At 37.8% G+C, this 15,420-nt stretch overlaps 2 protein-coding genes across 2 annotated transcripts in view; one reads left to right on the top strand and one right to left on the bottom strand.

Annotated features, from left to right (window-relative positions):
* Positions 1–2,284, bottom strand: part of mgat5b (alpha-1,6-mannosylglycoprotein 6-beta-N-acetylglucosaminyltransferase B) — a 73,581-nt gene extending 71,297 nt beyond the window's left edge. The window contains exon 1 of the mRNA XM_008416650.3: positions 1,690–2,284. Within this exon, the coding sequence (XP_008414872.2) occupies positions 1,690–1,757 (68 nt within the window). The 5' untranslated portion in view covers positions 1,758–2,284. The remainder of the gene's footprint in view (positions 1–1,689) is intronic.
* An 8,054-nt stretch (positions 2,285–10,338) lies between these two features.
* Positions 10,339–14,637, top strand: LOC103469137 (uncharacterized). Its single transcript, XM_008416653.3, has 4 exons — positions 10,339–10,494; positions 10,582–10,669; positions 12,196–12,522; positions 12,593–14,637. Exons 1-4 carry the CDS (start codon positions 10,480–10,482, stop codon positions 12,967–12,969), a joined length of 807 nt encoding a protein of 268 aa, XP_008414875.1. The 5' UTR covers positions 10,339–10,479; the 3' UTR covers positions 12,970–14,637.
* Positions 14,638–15,420: the final 783 nt, after the last annotated feature.

Here is a 15,420-nt window from a genome sequence, read left to right as displayed (position 1 = left end):
AATTCAGAATCTTCAAATGTTGCCCACTTTATCAATTTCAAAACTGGTTTATATCAAACAGCTTCTTACCCAAAATGTCCTTGTCAAATCAAAGGAAATTACTAAGAAGTCTCAAGTCTATTGTAAACTGGAGACATGGTGCAACGTCAGCACAGAGAGTTTAATGCCGTCATGGACTTTTGAGGATGATGCCGACTGAAAAACGCGGCTGCTCTGAAACAAGACACCGCTGAGTTTGACTGGAAGTTCAACCTGCCTACTTAAACAAGCAGAAAGCCTCCTGGACTTCTACAGTCACAGGAGACAAAGACTGAGACATGTAGCCACAATAAGAAGAAAAATAGTTATACAAGTCAAGGTGAGGCTTTCAAACTAAAGAACAGTGTCAAGCATGGTGGTGGTGGCATCATGCTTCGGGGCTGTTCTTTGTGCAATGTGAAGAAAGTGCCTACCAATTGTTCCAAGTTAATTTCTTCTTAGATTAGCAGGTAGACGCTTGAAACTTTGTTCCAATTGGACACCTAATTTTGCCAAAGATCTCAAGCGCACATCTTTGAAACAAACAAACAAACAAAACGAATAGAACAAGATAACATGAAGCATCTGGAAGGAGAGTATGATCAAACATCAGACCAGAACAATGCCGGGACCTCATTGTTGGCTACAAAAAACTTGTGGTTTCTCTGTAATTTATTGTTTTAAGTAGTGGGGGAGAATTTATGGATTTCAATCTGCAAGTTTAAGTTTGGCCCTATAGATACGCGAAAATCCAGAATGAAATGTTCACCCGACTGTTGTTTTTAAGATCCACTGAACATCTTTCTTGTGTCTTATCCCCTGTCAAGTACAATGTTTTAAACAAATCATTATAAGCCAAAATATAACATATGATACAATATAAAAGCTCAGCGTATGTGAGCTACTGATTATTTTTTTTAAATCCAGGGCATTGCAGGTTTTAATGTCTCTCCTTTTGAACAGAAAAAAATAAAAACATACAAAAAAGTTGAATTCCCACAGGTATTGTCCCTGGATTGTTCAATATGCAAAGCTGCAAGCCACAAAGTTTGGGACATCTTGTTGAGCTCAGTGGTTTTAATGATGTGTCTGCTTGTTTGGCTCTCACTCATTCCCCATGCAGCAGCCGGGAGAGTGAAAGACTCTGGAGCTGAGTAAGCAAACCTTAATTGTGGAGCAGGCTGTGCCCTGTCGTCCCAATTAATCCAAATGGTCTGAACTTGCAAGATTTGCTCCACTGAAAAGAATAAATCATCACCAATTTAAAATGCAGCGTGCAGCGCACTAACATCAAGTCTTGCAGATTCTGCTCAGATATGCAAAGACAGACATGCACTGACAGGTGATTCCTTTTAAATTTGAGAAATCATATGCAATTTGTGTTGTATTTACAGTTTATTGTCGTGATCATGCTATAAAACATAGGAATCATTTTTTTATAGTTAATACATATTCCAATCCTCCTCTTTAATTAACCCAGGAAAAAAATGCGTGAATATTTTGATTATTTTTGTTTTTACAACTGTCCAACAAAAAGAAAAAATAAAAATAAAAAAATATCTTAAAAGTTTAATTTCACTGAAACCCATCTAATCTAACCGGCGTAGTTAAAGCCTGGCAATGATTGTCTGCTAGTTTGGTTCTGACCCACAAGACAGAGCGTGATCTCACCTGAACGGTTTGAAAGTGACAGGGCATCTCCTCACCATCGTGGAAAGCTCGCCGACGCTTGCAGTCATTTTCCACCCGTGAAGACAGCGTCGGGTCCGACTGACATCCCGCTCATCTGCGCTTCAAGTCGCGTCAAAAAGCATGAGTTCCCAGCCGCGCTCGTTACGAATCTGCGGAGAGCGCGTTCAAACACTTCCTGCCTCACCTCGCAGGGGGGCACGCGGCGGTCCGCCGCCCGTACGTACAGTAACTTCAGTTGAGATTCCCTCGGTTTCCAACCAGCAGAAGGCAGGGTAGGCTGCTGGAAAATATTCGGGGATAGTCCTTTAGTGGGCTCCGACTCAAATTCCCTGGTGAATGAAGCGGCTCGGAGCGCAGCGAGGACAGGCTGCTGACTTCAGTGTATCCTCAGAGTGGATGGAGCCCCGACTTTTACTGTCTTTGTAAGAGCACAGCTGCGGTTCATTTACTGACAGCGCCACCTAACGGTCAGCGCTGGCGACCAAAGACCATCACTTCTCATAACAAGCACCACCGTCAGCAGTAAGTTTCCCCAACTAGCGTCACACAGTCGGACATTTTCAAACAGTAACATACTTTTCCCCCCCAGCAATAAAACACGTTTTGATACTACAAGTATCGCTCCTGCTGTAGCTAACAACCCATTCTGCAAAAACAAATATATAAATGAATAAGAAGTCCAATATTGACTTAAGATTTATGAGGACGAAAACTTTCTAACTAACTCTGTAGGAAACAAAACGATAACAGGACAATAGGAGATTGAACTGATTGTTGTTTGGTATCTCTGCATCCAGGAGTCTACTTCCTCAGATAAGATGTTACAAAAAAAAAAAAAAAAAACTGTGCCGAGGAAGACTAACCGCAGTATAATGGCTTTACAATTGGCTACACAACTGAGTGAATCATATCGAAGCCCTGTAATTGCTGCTTCAGTTATCGGTATATTAAGACAAAGTGCCCACAGAGTCATCTTTTATGTAACAAAGTGGAACAAAGTCCTGTTGCGAGTGGCCTTTAAGCAGAGGCGAATGAATGCGATGTTACCCTGCGAGGCACTTCCACTAACCGGAAAAACATGATTAAAGGGGTTTTAAATGAAACTGCCGCACTGCGGGGACGTCAGCTGGAGGTTTTGTTTGGATGGCCTTGTAATGGACAGAAATGGTCGAACGCACTCAAATGTTGAATTGAATGTCCTTTCGATGAAAAGGAGATTAGTGCCCACTGGATGTTCCCACAACATGATGCTGCGGTGAGTACTGTTTTATTGAGCAAAGTCCCACAAGACGCTGGCCACTAGAACGACTCAGAAAAACAGACAGACCACAGCAACAGAGATAGGGACTGAAAGAGATGATCACTCTACGTGGAAAACGTTGGTCTTTGACAATAAAATGGAGCTTTTGTATGTAAAATGTTTGGTTTTTGTATAAAGAAATATTATATGTCTGTCAGTATTTTTAATTCTTCAACATTATATATATATTTTACCTCTTCAACAGTCTTCCGTGTTTTTTTTGTTGTTTTTTTTGTCTGTATAGCAAATTAGGTGTGGTTAAACTTTCGGAGACATTTCAGCACCGTGGATAGCTCCAAGTTGAAAAACAGAATGTAGCTCAGCAGCGACACTCAGTGGCAGACAAATGACATTCTGCACTGGAGTAGAAAAAAATGCCTCTTTTTCGTTTGTTTCTGTGGATGTTTTAATTCTAGAAACATAAAAACGTATAATAATAGTTTAACAACTTCCACGGATGCTATTTGAAATTCATTTTAAATTGAAATGCCAAAATAATTGTGCAGCCATAATGTCAGGGTTTATTCTCACAGGGATCTTGGAGTAAAGATGTAAGAAAGAAAGAAAGAAAGAAAGAAAGAAAGAAAGAAAGAAAGAAAGAAAGAAAGAAAGAAAGAAAGAAAGAAAGAAAGATTTCAAACAAAAAAATGAAGTATGTAATTTGAAAGTTGTAGTAATATTTGCTTATAATCATGCAATAAAGAAAACAGCTCCACTTAGCCACGCATCATGCTCACTCATCTACAATAATTTAATGAATTCTGCTAAAAAGCCTTGTTTCTCACTGCAGTGCTTAAACCTGTGTATGTAGGGATGAAGGGTAAACACAATGAAGTCAACAGAGAAAGAGAAAACAACCCCTAAGATAATCCTGAAGAGCTAAATAAAACATTGGCACAATAATAGGAGAGCAGCAGTATCTTTATTCACCATGGAAACCTTTTTTTTTCTGTGCTGGGTCCTGACTCACTTGTCTGAAAGCACAACTTTCTACTTGATAGGTACTCTTGCAATGATAACAGAAATGTGGAGTTATTGTTTTAATTATAGAATGGTCGTAATCTTCAAGGAGGCACACGGTCATAAATAAGGTAACTTAATTTTTTACAGTAGTGATAATGTTATTCACCTTACCCTATTGTAAAGTGACGATGTGACTTTATGTTAAGAACAACAGATTTTCATTTAGGGATCTGGAAACTCAAGATGTGAACATAGCGGAGGCAGAAACTGTCTCAGAAGAATTGCCAACAAAAGAAGAGGTCTCTTAATGTTTGAAATATCTTGAAAAATCTCAAGAACAGAAAACATCATGCTGTGAAATAATAAGACTATCCTTATTATAGTCTTATAATAAGGATACTGTTGACACTGTTCTTTAGTTTGAAAGCCTCACCTTGACTTGTATAACTATTTTTCTTCTTATTGTGGCTACATGTCTCAGTCTTTGTCTCCTGTGACTGTAGAAGTCCAGGAGGCTTTCTGCTTGTTTAAGTAGGCAGGTTGAACTTCCAGTCAAACTCAGCGGTGTCTTGTTTCAGAGCAGCCGCGTTTTTCAGTCGGCATCATCCTCAAAAGTCCATGACGGCATTAAACTCTCTGTGCTGACGTTGCACCATGTCTCCAGTTTACAATAGACTTGAGACTTCTTAGTAATTTCCTTTGATTTGACAAGGACATTTTGGGTAAGAAGCTGTTTGATATAAACCAGTTTTGAAATTGATAAAGTGGGCAACATTTGAAGATTCTGAATTTGGACCTGACTTCAACCCCATTGGAAATGAATGAACTATGCTTTCAAAGCCAAATCTAATCCAATTTAAATCAGTCAATTTAAATTAGCTCTGGCCAGAAGCATGTTGAAGACAACGGAAAGCATGTGGGTTTACAGTAACTTCACAAGAGAGAAGAATTATTATAGTCTTATAATAAGGATAGATCAGAAGGAAATCTAAGCCATGTTTATTAAAAATTATTCCAGGCAGCTGATGATTATAGCCATCTTTTCCACCAATTCTCTGGGAGAACTTTGGAAAGTGTTAAAAACACTCAGGTTAATTCCTCAGGTTTTTTGCATGAAAAATTTGATGTTGAAAAATTAACTTTTGCAAAGAATACATGAAATATCTTCACTGCCTTTGAATGTTTTCCTTGAGGGAACACGTTGTGTAGCTTCTTAAGCAGCTTACCTTTGTTTTTTGTTTTTTCAAAAAAGAAATCTCTAAAATATTCATCACTGAACCTCCCTTGACTTTTATCAGAGACATCAGTCGAAATGGGTTTATTGAACACAAGTCTGAGGAGAGAATTTTGAACCTTTTAAATAAAAGAGAAAAACAATATAAACGTCTGACGGCTGTGTAACCAAGGACACCACCCACTGCAGAATGACATTTTGTAGATTCACTTTTGATTCTCCCTCTTTTTGTGGCTGTGTGTCTTTCTCTACTCGAGCCATTATTTGTCGTCGCACAGAAATCATTTGCCAGGCTTCTGTGTCTATTTTCATGACTGAAAAAACATACAAATCATGGAAAGTGTAGAGTGTCTTGTAACATTTTCAAGTCAAAGAAACAAAAAGCATTTGTTTATATACCAAAACAAAAGAGTGTGTAGGAGTATGAAGGAAGAGAAATGTTAGAGATTTGATCTACTCTCCACATCCCAAAACAAAACAAATGAGAGCAAAAAATAAATAAATAAAAAAAATAAATTGTGAAATATTGATTCATAACCAAACACAGCTCCAAACCTCTCTACAACTTTCTCCCTGATCTGTCTGTGGTGTTCATTGGTTTTTATGATGCTGCACGTTCTCTACCAAACCCACAAGGCCTTTGCACAACAGCTGCTTTCATACTCAGATTGAATCGCCCACCGCAGGTTTATTTTTCTGTTCTAAAGGTAATATATCGAACTGGAAGCTCTTTGAAATTCATCAGGGGGTTGAATATAAACGAATGGCAGACTTCTTAGATTTTAATTTATGAAAACAGAGGTCCAAGAGTTCTCCTCGTGCCGTAACCATTGAAAAGCAATAATACAAAACCCTGTATGACCAAGCACAAAGAGACTATCAATCACTCAGATGAGTTGGCTCTCTTAACAGAGGTTCGGTTAGGAGTAGTTGTTTTTTTTTTGTTTGTTTTTTTTTTATTGTGCGGCAGCTGCAAGTTAGAACAGCCTGTCAAACTTTCGTAGCAACTCAGTGAAACCCAGAGGATAGTCTTGCGTTTGGCTCAGTGTTTAAAATATGTACATTTCCTGTTCAAGTCAGTGAATCGCAAGTGTGTCAGCTGTCTTTTGGTTTTTGTTGGTTTTGCAGATTCCCTTTGTTAGTGGTTCTGAAAGCATGCAATGGAAAAAACCCCCCAAAAAGTTTGAACATCAAACTGTGCAGATTCTCAGTGAAAATCTCAAAGAACTGGGTAATTGTATCAGAATGTTCTTGTTATATTGTCTACCTGCAGGCTGAGGCCTTTGATTGTTCCATCTGTCATGGCTGGAAGACTGAGTAAGACGCAGAGATATTTGATGAGTGGCTCTCTCCCCGTAAACTCTCACATCAAGTAGTTCGCTAAAAAAAAAAATAAAGAAAGAAAATACTTTTAAATCTTTTTTTTATTAGCTAAAAAAAGACTTCAAGAAGCCACTTCTTGAAAATCTTGGCTTTTAATGGAGCTGTGATCTATTTGACAATCTTTTCACAATGTCTAAACTCTTTCAACCATGAAGCCTTTATGTTCATCATAAACTGACTTATTTTTATGTGTTCACCTTGTGAAAATCCCCGTTTCTAAGTTTATTCCCAACATTGTCACTTGTCCTTGTCTTCTGGTGAAATATTCAAAGGTCTTCTTACCTTTACTTTTGCTCTTGTGTTTTAAATGAGCAGCTGGTTTATTGCAGCACTATGCCACCTAATTGCACACTTTAAAAAAGTGTCATTTGTCGGGTCCCGATTGTTTATATTGACTCTGCTAAGAGACGAATGCTACAAAATCAGCTGTATTTTTGGTGTTAACTCCCTCAGACAGACAGTTTCCTAATTTAGACATTGTACATTATTCGTCATCTACATGTAAATGTTTTTGATTGAACTCTAAGCATCATTGGACACCTATTAGCTTTTAAATGTTTCTTAAAATCCTGGTTTGTAAAAGTGTTCACGTTCATATGTGCTCTTCCTCTTCTATCCACCAGGTGTCCCCAGTGTGCACTTCACACAGCATGTGATGTAATCATCCGCTTCGTTGTTTTCTTTGTTCTGTGATCCGTTTTTACCATCCCCGGCTGGGTCTATCGTTATTTTTCCACTCGCAGCTGATGACTAACCTGAACTTGATTGTTTTGCCTAACCTTCCTGTTGTCCTCCCCTTCTTCCAGTAACTGTTACTTTGAGTGTTTTTCATTCCTCCGAGTTTTCTCCAAGATAACTTTTATGCCCAGTGCTTCGTTACATTCTTTATTTGGTCCTCTTCTTCTTCCACACTCCAATAAGTGATGAAAACACACAAAAAGGGAAGTGTTTTTTAGCAGCGTATGGAGGGTTGCTACAGCTGCCTTTTGCCTGTTTCAGCATGTTTATCGATCTGTTCCTGCAGAGTCTTTGAACATCTGGCAGATAGTGTCAAAATTTTTGTGAAAGGCTGACATTGTAATTGAGTGTTTTTTTATTTCTGCAGGATGAGGCATGTTTATTTCTACAGGGGGATTCTACACAACTGAAGTGAAATCGTTTTCATTAGGGACTCAGAATGCATTAAACATTAAATGATTGATCTCACCACTAAACCAGATCATGGATGGGGAGATTTTCTATAAGAGATTTCTGGCTGACAAATCCATTGCTTTTGGGCTCAAATACAAAAGAGCTGAAGACTGCTATCAAAGCAACCTGGGCTTCCTTCACATCCCAGCAGAACCAACTCCATGCCAAGGCCGCACTGATGCAGAAATTCATGCAGAAGGAAGTCCAAGTATTGAGGGAAATGAAAGAAGCCTGACATTTCTATGTAAAGTTTTCTGTTTCCTAAGTTTCCTAAACTGAGATACTAAGTTTTGGATTTTTATGTTCTGCAATAATCGTCAAATTTGTAAGAAACAAAGGGTTGACATGCGTCGGCATATGTAAAAGGCATGAATAGAATATGTGAGTTTCACATTCCTAACTGAATGACAATAAAAAAAAACGATAAACCTTTTCATGGTAATGTCATTTTTGGGGATGTATCCCTTTCCTTTTTCTTCCACTTCAATTAAGTGCTGCTTTCTGTTAGTCTGTCAGTCACACTGCTACTAACTTAGTGTGGCAAACTTTGAAGTTTGTGGTTTTAATGTTTTTAAATAAAAGTTTAAGTCTCAGAAAGTATAAGGAAACACAAGTTGGAATTTTTTTTTTTTGAGCTAGGTCCAATAAAGCTGCAACAGAAATTGCAGGGTGAATAAATGCATAAAGTGGCACAAATTTTCATGCGCCAAATGCAGCAACAATGCCGACACAGACTTTGAAATAGAGTGACAGGCAGACAGTGTGGGAGAGAAACAACTGAGAGTAAAGGCAGAAAGATGATGAAGAGATAAACTAGGTAAACCTGGAATTGGGAGAATGATTGTCCTTCATCCTTCTCTCTCTTCTTTTCTTTTCTGTCCATTACTGTCTTTCGCCTCCTTTTCTCTTCTCTTGGTGTTTTCATATTTGAACATGCGAAAAATGTGAAATTCACTTTTGGTTTTATAATACAGCAATAAAACAGAATAGTATTATTTCATTCTGCAAAACATATGAATATGTTATTAAGCATGGACACATAACATTTCAAGCATTGGAGCCTGAAACGACAGCATCATGACATTCTATTTATTTAATCCTGTCAGCAACTTGATATCCTATTTTCAGTATATCTTTTTATAAATAGCACACAGTTATGTTTTAATATAATTTGCATAAATATGTGTTTGCAGGACAATGTAGCTAACGGTACAAATCCGTTCAGACTCAGTAGTTTTATTAATAGTGGTTTTGTATTTTTGTTCTGGTTCACTTGCAGCCTGTAGTACTTTCTACTTTCTCATTGCAGCGACAAGCCGGGCCAGGCTGTGACAGCTTATAAAATGTACAAAAGATTTCACAATACAACTTGGTGATCTACAAAAACAAGTTGGCAAATGACAATAAAGTCTTTATGAGTAAATGTGAGTCAAACCCGTCAAGGTTTTGGGAAAAATGTCCAACTAATCTCAAACAGTGACGCTACATCGGTCATTTTTGTGGGTTTTAAGAAATCAAGAGAGAATAAACGAATAAAAAAACATATTTATTAAGGACAATAATGACTCTAAAAATATAAATCATCCAAAACAACAATTTTTGGGGATTTTGGTTGGAAACTATTTTGACCAATGCATCCATAATCAAATATTTAGATGTTTTTTTAAAAATCTAAATATTAACCACAGTGCCACGAAAAGTTACATCAAGTGGAACATTTTACACATTTTAACTCGTCAAATTACGGGTGACAGTTTTTTTAAGGTGTGCCTTCATCAGCTATGCTTGCAATGCTTTGTCACAAAATAGCTTAAACACAGACTGGATGGAGAGCATCTACATTTAAAGTTTTGCTGGGATCGTCAAATGAATTTAGATACGACAGTAAATATGCTTTAATGTTTGGTATCGTTCTGCTTCCCCTCAGTCATATGCAGGTTTTCCTCCATGATGGTCGTTAAGCTCCATCAAGATTCCTCTATGTCATGTCTTGCCTGGCAGCTCTACAATCTTCACATTTGGTTTTCATGTCAGTTATCCAGCTTCCCAGATTATGTAGTAAACCAGTAGTGAAATATTCCCATACCCAGTACTATTTGTTGAATTAAGAGGTTTTGACATGACAAAACATGAAATAGCTCAAGGGATGGAAATACTTTTGCAATATAGAGAAAAAAAATCTAAGTTTGATTGAAGAGCAAGTTGATATTCACTTTTTTTATGTTTTTAACTTGGCTTCAGTTCACATTAGACACATGATATAATAATGTAGCAAGTAACACCAACCCTATTTTATTTTAAACACAACAATCTGTTGCAACCCCCTCCCCCCCCCAAACTGTAGAATAGAACTACACAAGATATTTCATTGACTATTGTATATTTATGTTAGAAAATGATAAATAATTGTAAAGAACTAGTTGCTAGATGATCCATGGATCTCAGCAGAAGTATTTAGTGAAGTGCTCGTGTTTCATTCAGCTGAAAGAAACCCTGTGTCTCATTGTTTTTGCCTGCGCTCATCCATTCCAGGGCAGGCCTGCTCATGTTCAGTCAAAAACCCGATAGTACACCACGCAGACTAAAAGTTCCTTTTAAGTCTGCAAAGTGGTTGATGCTTGGCTCAGTTTAGCACGTCCTCTTGAGCTGTGGTACCTTTAGTGAGGCTGAGCTACTCCTAGCAAAAAACTGCTGAATTATGAAGAGCGCCACGGTAGGTACCAACAACTTTGTTCTATTTCAGATCCAGTCATTGTTGCTCCTTTTAAAGTGATAAATGCTGATTTGCATGCGATTGAAGGCAACAAGACCCTCTCGTGCTGCTTGGACTCGTCTTGGTTTTGTCCGGGTTTCTATTTTCTGGTTCACCTTAGCGGTCAGCATTTCTGGTGAGTAGATTTTTATTTTTTATTTTTTTTTATTTTTAATAAAAGCATGCAGAAACTGCATGTTCACTTCTCATGAGTATGAAAAACTATGACGCATATTACACGTGGAAAACATATGCAACTTGTGATTTTGTGACTGGACATCTCAAAACAGAAAAAAAATAAATAAATCATCATGCACGTTCAATGTATTAAATCATTTACTTCGCGCTTTTTCCTGTAGGTTTTACAATTTGCATTTTGAGTCATTCTACAAATATTAACATCAACCTGCTTGGAGGCAAATCACAATAAGACCTACATGTCATTTACTTGTATGTGGTGATTGTGTTTTCTGTAGTTTACCCTCAGAACCCGTTTACACACCCATTCAAAACATCTGTTAGCACTTTTCCTGCAGTCTTAAAGTTTTGAAACAGCTTTAGGGCAGATGTATCTGTGGATTCATGAGTTAAGCTGACTCCGTCAATTAGGATAAGTTCCGACAAGTCGTCATTACGTCACTTTGAGCTGACTGGATCATAAGTTCTCACTGTGGTGAAAACTTGGTTTTGAGCAAACAGTAAAATATAAAGTGGATGGAACTTACAAAGATAACTTTAGAATATTTTGAAGTGTTGCTTTCTGGAGTTTTCTTTAAAAAAACATTATATTTTTACTGGAAACTCCACTAACTTATCAGATCTTTTCTTGAGATAACTGCAAATTTAGGTTTAGGGCGCGGTGGTGACATGGGATTAGAGCACGCAAAGGCCTCCGCCCTCTATGGGGCCGTCACAGATTTTAGTCCCAAAGTTCTTCCCCCTCTCTCACAACTCATTTTCCTGTCCACTCACTGTCAAATAAAAGCCATCAGGGCCAAAAAAATTCTTTAAAAAAAAAAAAAGCCAAAGATTTAAGCAATTGCTGCTTCGTAAACCTTGAAACTGACCTCACTGTTACTCATGTGAAACAGATAAAAGTTAATTGTAGGGTAATCCAAAGGCGATGTGTGAATAAGTGTTGGGAGTTGGAGACTACAGGTGGAAATTAGCAATTAAATCTGTATCTTGATCCAGTGCATGTGGAAACATGCACTGGATCAATTGTGGCTATTGCATTTTTGTATACTGTATATTGTCCCTGTTTTAAATAAAACAAATCGTAAATGAATAAGTATAAAAATAAATAAGTAATAGCAAACTTTTGAACTGAATGCTAATGCTAATTACTGAAAGAACAATGCTAATTGACATGTTGGCAAGTTTTGCACAGTAGACAATTTTATCTTCATTGGCACTGATTGGCTGTACGCCAAAGATTTGAGAAAAGAATGACATTATCTTAGACATTATATTCTGCTTAAACTGTTTCAGTTGTGTGTATCAATGCATATTAAAGTATATTTGTTGTTTGCACTGTTGAAATAGGCATAAGTCGGTCTCACGTGTCGGTGGATTTGAATTCTTTGGGGGTTGCTGTGGTTCCTAGATAAAAAATGATTTTCAGACATGCTTTCTAACCTTGACTTTTCTGTCTTTAAACAGTGAGTCAGTGTAGGCAGCTGGACACCGAACCAAAGGTGTCTAGGACCTGTGGTGAAAATGTGACCCTGACTTGCAATGCCAGCGTAGCAATGCTGAAGGATTCAAAGATTGTCAAATTTGACTGGCAACACAAAAATACAACACTGTGCCAGTACACGAACAATACATCTACCGACAAGATTCAGTGCAACTTCACAAACACAACGTCTCAACTCACTCTCTCTCTGACCATCATCGACATCACCCCGTCCGATGAAGGAGTCTACCACTGCAAACTACACTCAGTAGGTGGAAGCGCAAATGGGCAGAGCCATCTGAGAGTTGGAGGTTAGTCAGTTTATAACTATTTATTCTGTTGTTGTATTTTGATCTTTCTGAAAGTCGTTTCTCTTCACAGACTGCTTTAGAAAGCCTGGCAAGGATATTCCCTCTGATAAATGCTCCTTTGAAGAAGTTTACCCTATTGCTGACATCCACTGGTTCCAGGGAGACGTAAATCTTACAGGTGGCACCGAAACGAAACAAAACGTGGACGACAAAGGATATTTCACTGTCGAGAGTACAGCTCCCACAGAGAAAGGGAACCAGAGGCAGCCTTATAACTGCTCACTGTGGATGCCTTCTCTCAACAAGTACATCTCCAGTCGCATGGTTTCATCAGGGAGCACAACCCAACAACTCCAACTCCACAACCCAACAAATCCCCATCATAATGCAGAACTCCAGTGGATCTGCATTATGATGGGAATCTTGATGAAGATTATTATCATGTAAAAATGCAGGCCCTTTGACTATTTTGTTTGGGATTTTTGTTCATTTTTATGTTCAGGTGTGAATAGAGGGGGCAAACAGCTTCTTATTTGATTTATTAATTTGTTTTCTGGAAGCAAAGTAGAAATCCCATGTAAAAAGAAAGAATGATGTAGTTTTGACTGGCTCAAAATCTGAAGTAGATACACTTCAAACTTAACAGACTTTTATTTGTAACATGGCTTTCCACTGGGTGGCGCTACTGCTTTATTGTTCTGTACTATAAACAAGATGCGAGAATTATTACTTTTAGATAGTTTTCAGTTTCTTGGGGTGGTATTTTATATACCATGTGTGAAAAAAATATTTCCAAACACCGTACACTGCTGTGAGAAAGTATTTACTCCCCTCTCTTTGTTAATCCAAGAGGCTTCACCTCATCCGTTCAAAGTAAATTGAAAGACAAAAGAAAAAAAGAAAATCTGATTTTCATAAGTTGATTCTATTGATTAAGAATCAACTTATGAAAATCAAAAATGGCTGAAACGAGAATTGTGTCAAAAAAACTAAAGCAGATAAATCCAGTAAGAGAACAATACAATTGGCATGGCAATTCACCTTTTAGCCACCAGGAGGCAGTGTTTCTGATAAATTTGGCTCAGGGACATAAAATACCTAACAGATTCAAGATCACTCATGCTCAAATAGATTTCTTGGTTATTTTTTCTTTGTGGTAGTTATCAGTGCTTAAAGGTGAACTATGTAAGTTTTATTAATTAATTATTATTTTTTTCCTTTTACATATTTTTATGGTATGAGACAGATAATGGGCTGTACAGTGGCGCAGTTTGTAGAGCTGTTGCCTTGCAGCAAGAAGGTTCTGGGTTCAAGCCCCGGTCTTTCTGCATGGAGTTTGCATGTTCTCCCTGTGCATGCGTGAGTTTTCCTCCCACAGTCCAAAAACATGACTGTTAGGTTAATTGATCTGTCTAAATTGCCCCTCGGTGTGTCCTGTGTGTCTCTGTGTTGCCCTGCGACAGACTGGCGACCTGTCCAGGGTGAACCCTGCCTCTCGCCCGGAATGTTAGCTGGAGATAGGCAGCTCCCAGTCCTCCCAGTGCTAACTAGAAACAACCAATCAGAGTCCGGAGGCGGGTCTTAGCGCTGTCAAACACAATCTCATGTGGTGTTGTTCATCCCTCTTGCCCTCTGCTACAGCTTCAGCTTCTCCCCATAAGTAGACCCTGTTGTGAATGCTCAGGCTAGTTAGCTTAGCCACCAATGAAGATGGACAAGTGATTTTTCTCTAACGGTGAGTTGATTCTATTGAGTGAATGCATGAGGTTGAGTGACGTGATGACAATATTAACAAATATGTAAAAAACATTTATTTTAAATGTTACATACGTTAACCACATCTATTGCTTTAATTGATGTAAAAGGTCACAGCTGTCACATCTCTTTGCTTTTGTTTGCAATATCTGACCAAATATATGTGACATCAATGTAAAAACTCAGTTTAATTCACATGAAAAAATGGTGTATGCTCTGTTACTATGTTGCATTAAACTGTGATTTCATTTATACTACTTATTTAAAAAAAAAAAATCAATCTCCAAAACATACGTTTTTGAAATGATGATGTTATTTGAATACATTCTGTCACAGTAAATAAACCCTCTGTCTAAATGAGTCTTTCTGTCTCTGGGAATCATTGTTTTGTCAGATTAAAGAAATAAAAAGTTCTTTGTCTGCAAAGTAAAGAACGTATTGTCACTTGTTTCTCATGGTTTAAAGTTTTGTTTATCCTAGGTTATGTGACCCACCCACAGTCAGGTGGGTCAACCAATCATGCAAAGACATGTCCTTGTTCCTGTGAGTAATGTGTACTCAAAGACATGCGTATCTCTCAATCACAAGAAAAAAGTATTTGAATCCACATAAAAGCATATTAGGTCATGTCAATTGATAGTAAAGTTTTTTTTGTTATCTTAACTCAGAAGTGGCAGTAATAAAGTAAATCTTTATTACTGAACAACAGTTGGATCATGTCATTTATACTAAAAAAATGTGTTTTTCCCCAGGTTTAAAACATTCTTTGTCTCCCATTTTGGTCTAAATTCAAATTCTCATTTCTTAGTGTAAATGAGTCATTGTGAAGACCATAAATTAGACGGGCAGTGAAAAACACTCCCATTCATGAGGCAATCCAGACCTTTGTCAAATAAAGGTCAGGCTCAAGTTTCTGTAATATTCAGCTGGGGATCAGTTGCTGTGGTAATAATAACAATAATAATAATCTGACTGTGCAAAGTCCAAGGAAAAATGAAACATAAAACTGTGGACGATTTCATGCAATTAAAAATGTCGTTCTCGTCCCTTATGAACCATGGAACTTTATTCATTTGCATTGTTTTCAGCAAACACAGGTTGTTAGCTCACTCTCAGAGCAGGGGTCATAGGTCGACGGGGAAA

The sequence above is a fragment of the Poecilia reticulata genome, chromosome 8, assembly GCF_904066995.2.
Source record: "Poecilia reticulata chromosome 8, P_reticulata-male-v2, whole genome shotgun sequence".
Classification (NCBI taxonomy): domain Eukaryota; kingdom Metazoa; phylum Chordata; class Actinopteri; order Cyprinodontiformes; family Poeciliidae; genus Poecilia; species Poecilia reticulata.
Note: the sequence above shows the minus strand (reverse complement) of the source record. Positions and strands in the feature narration are given on the sequence as shown.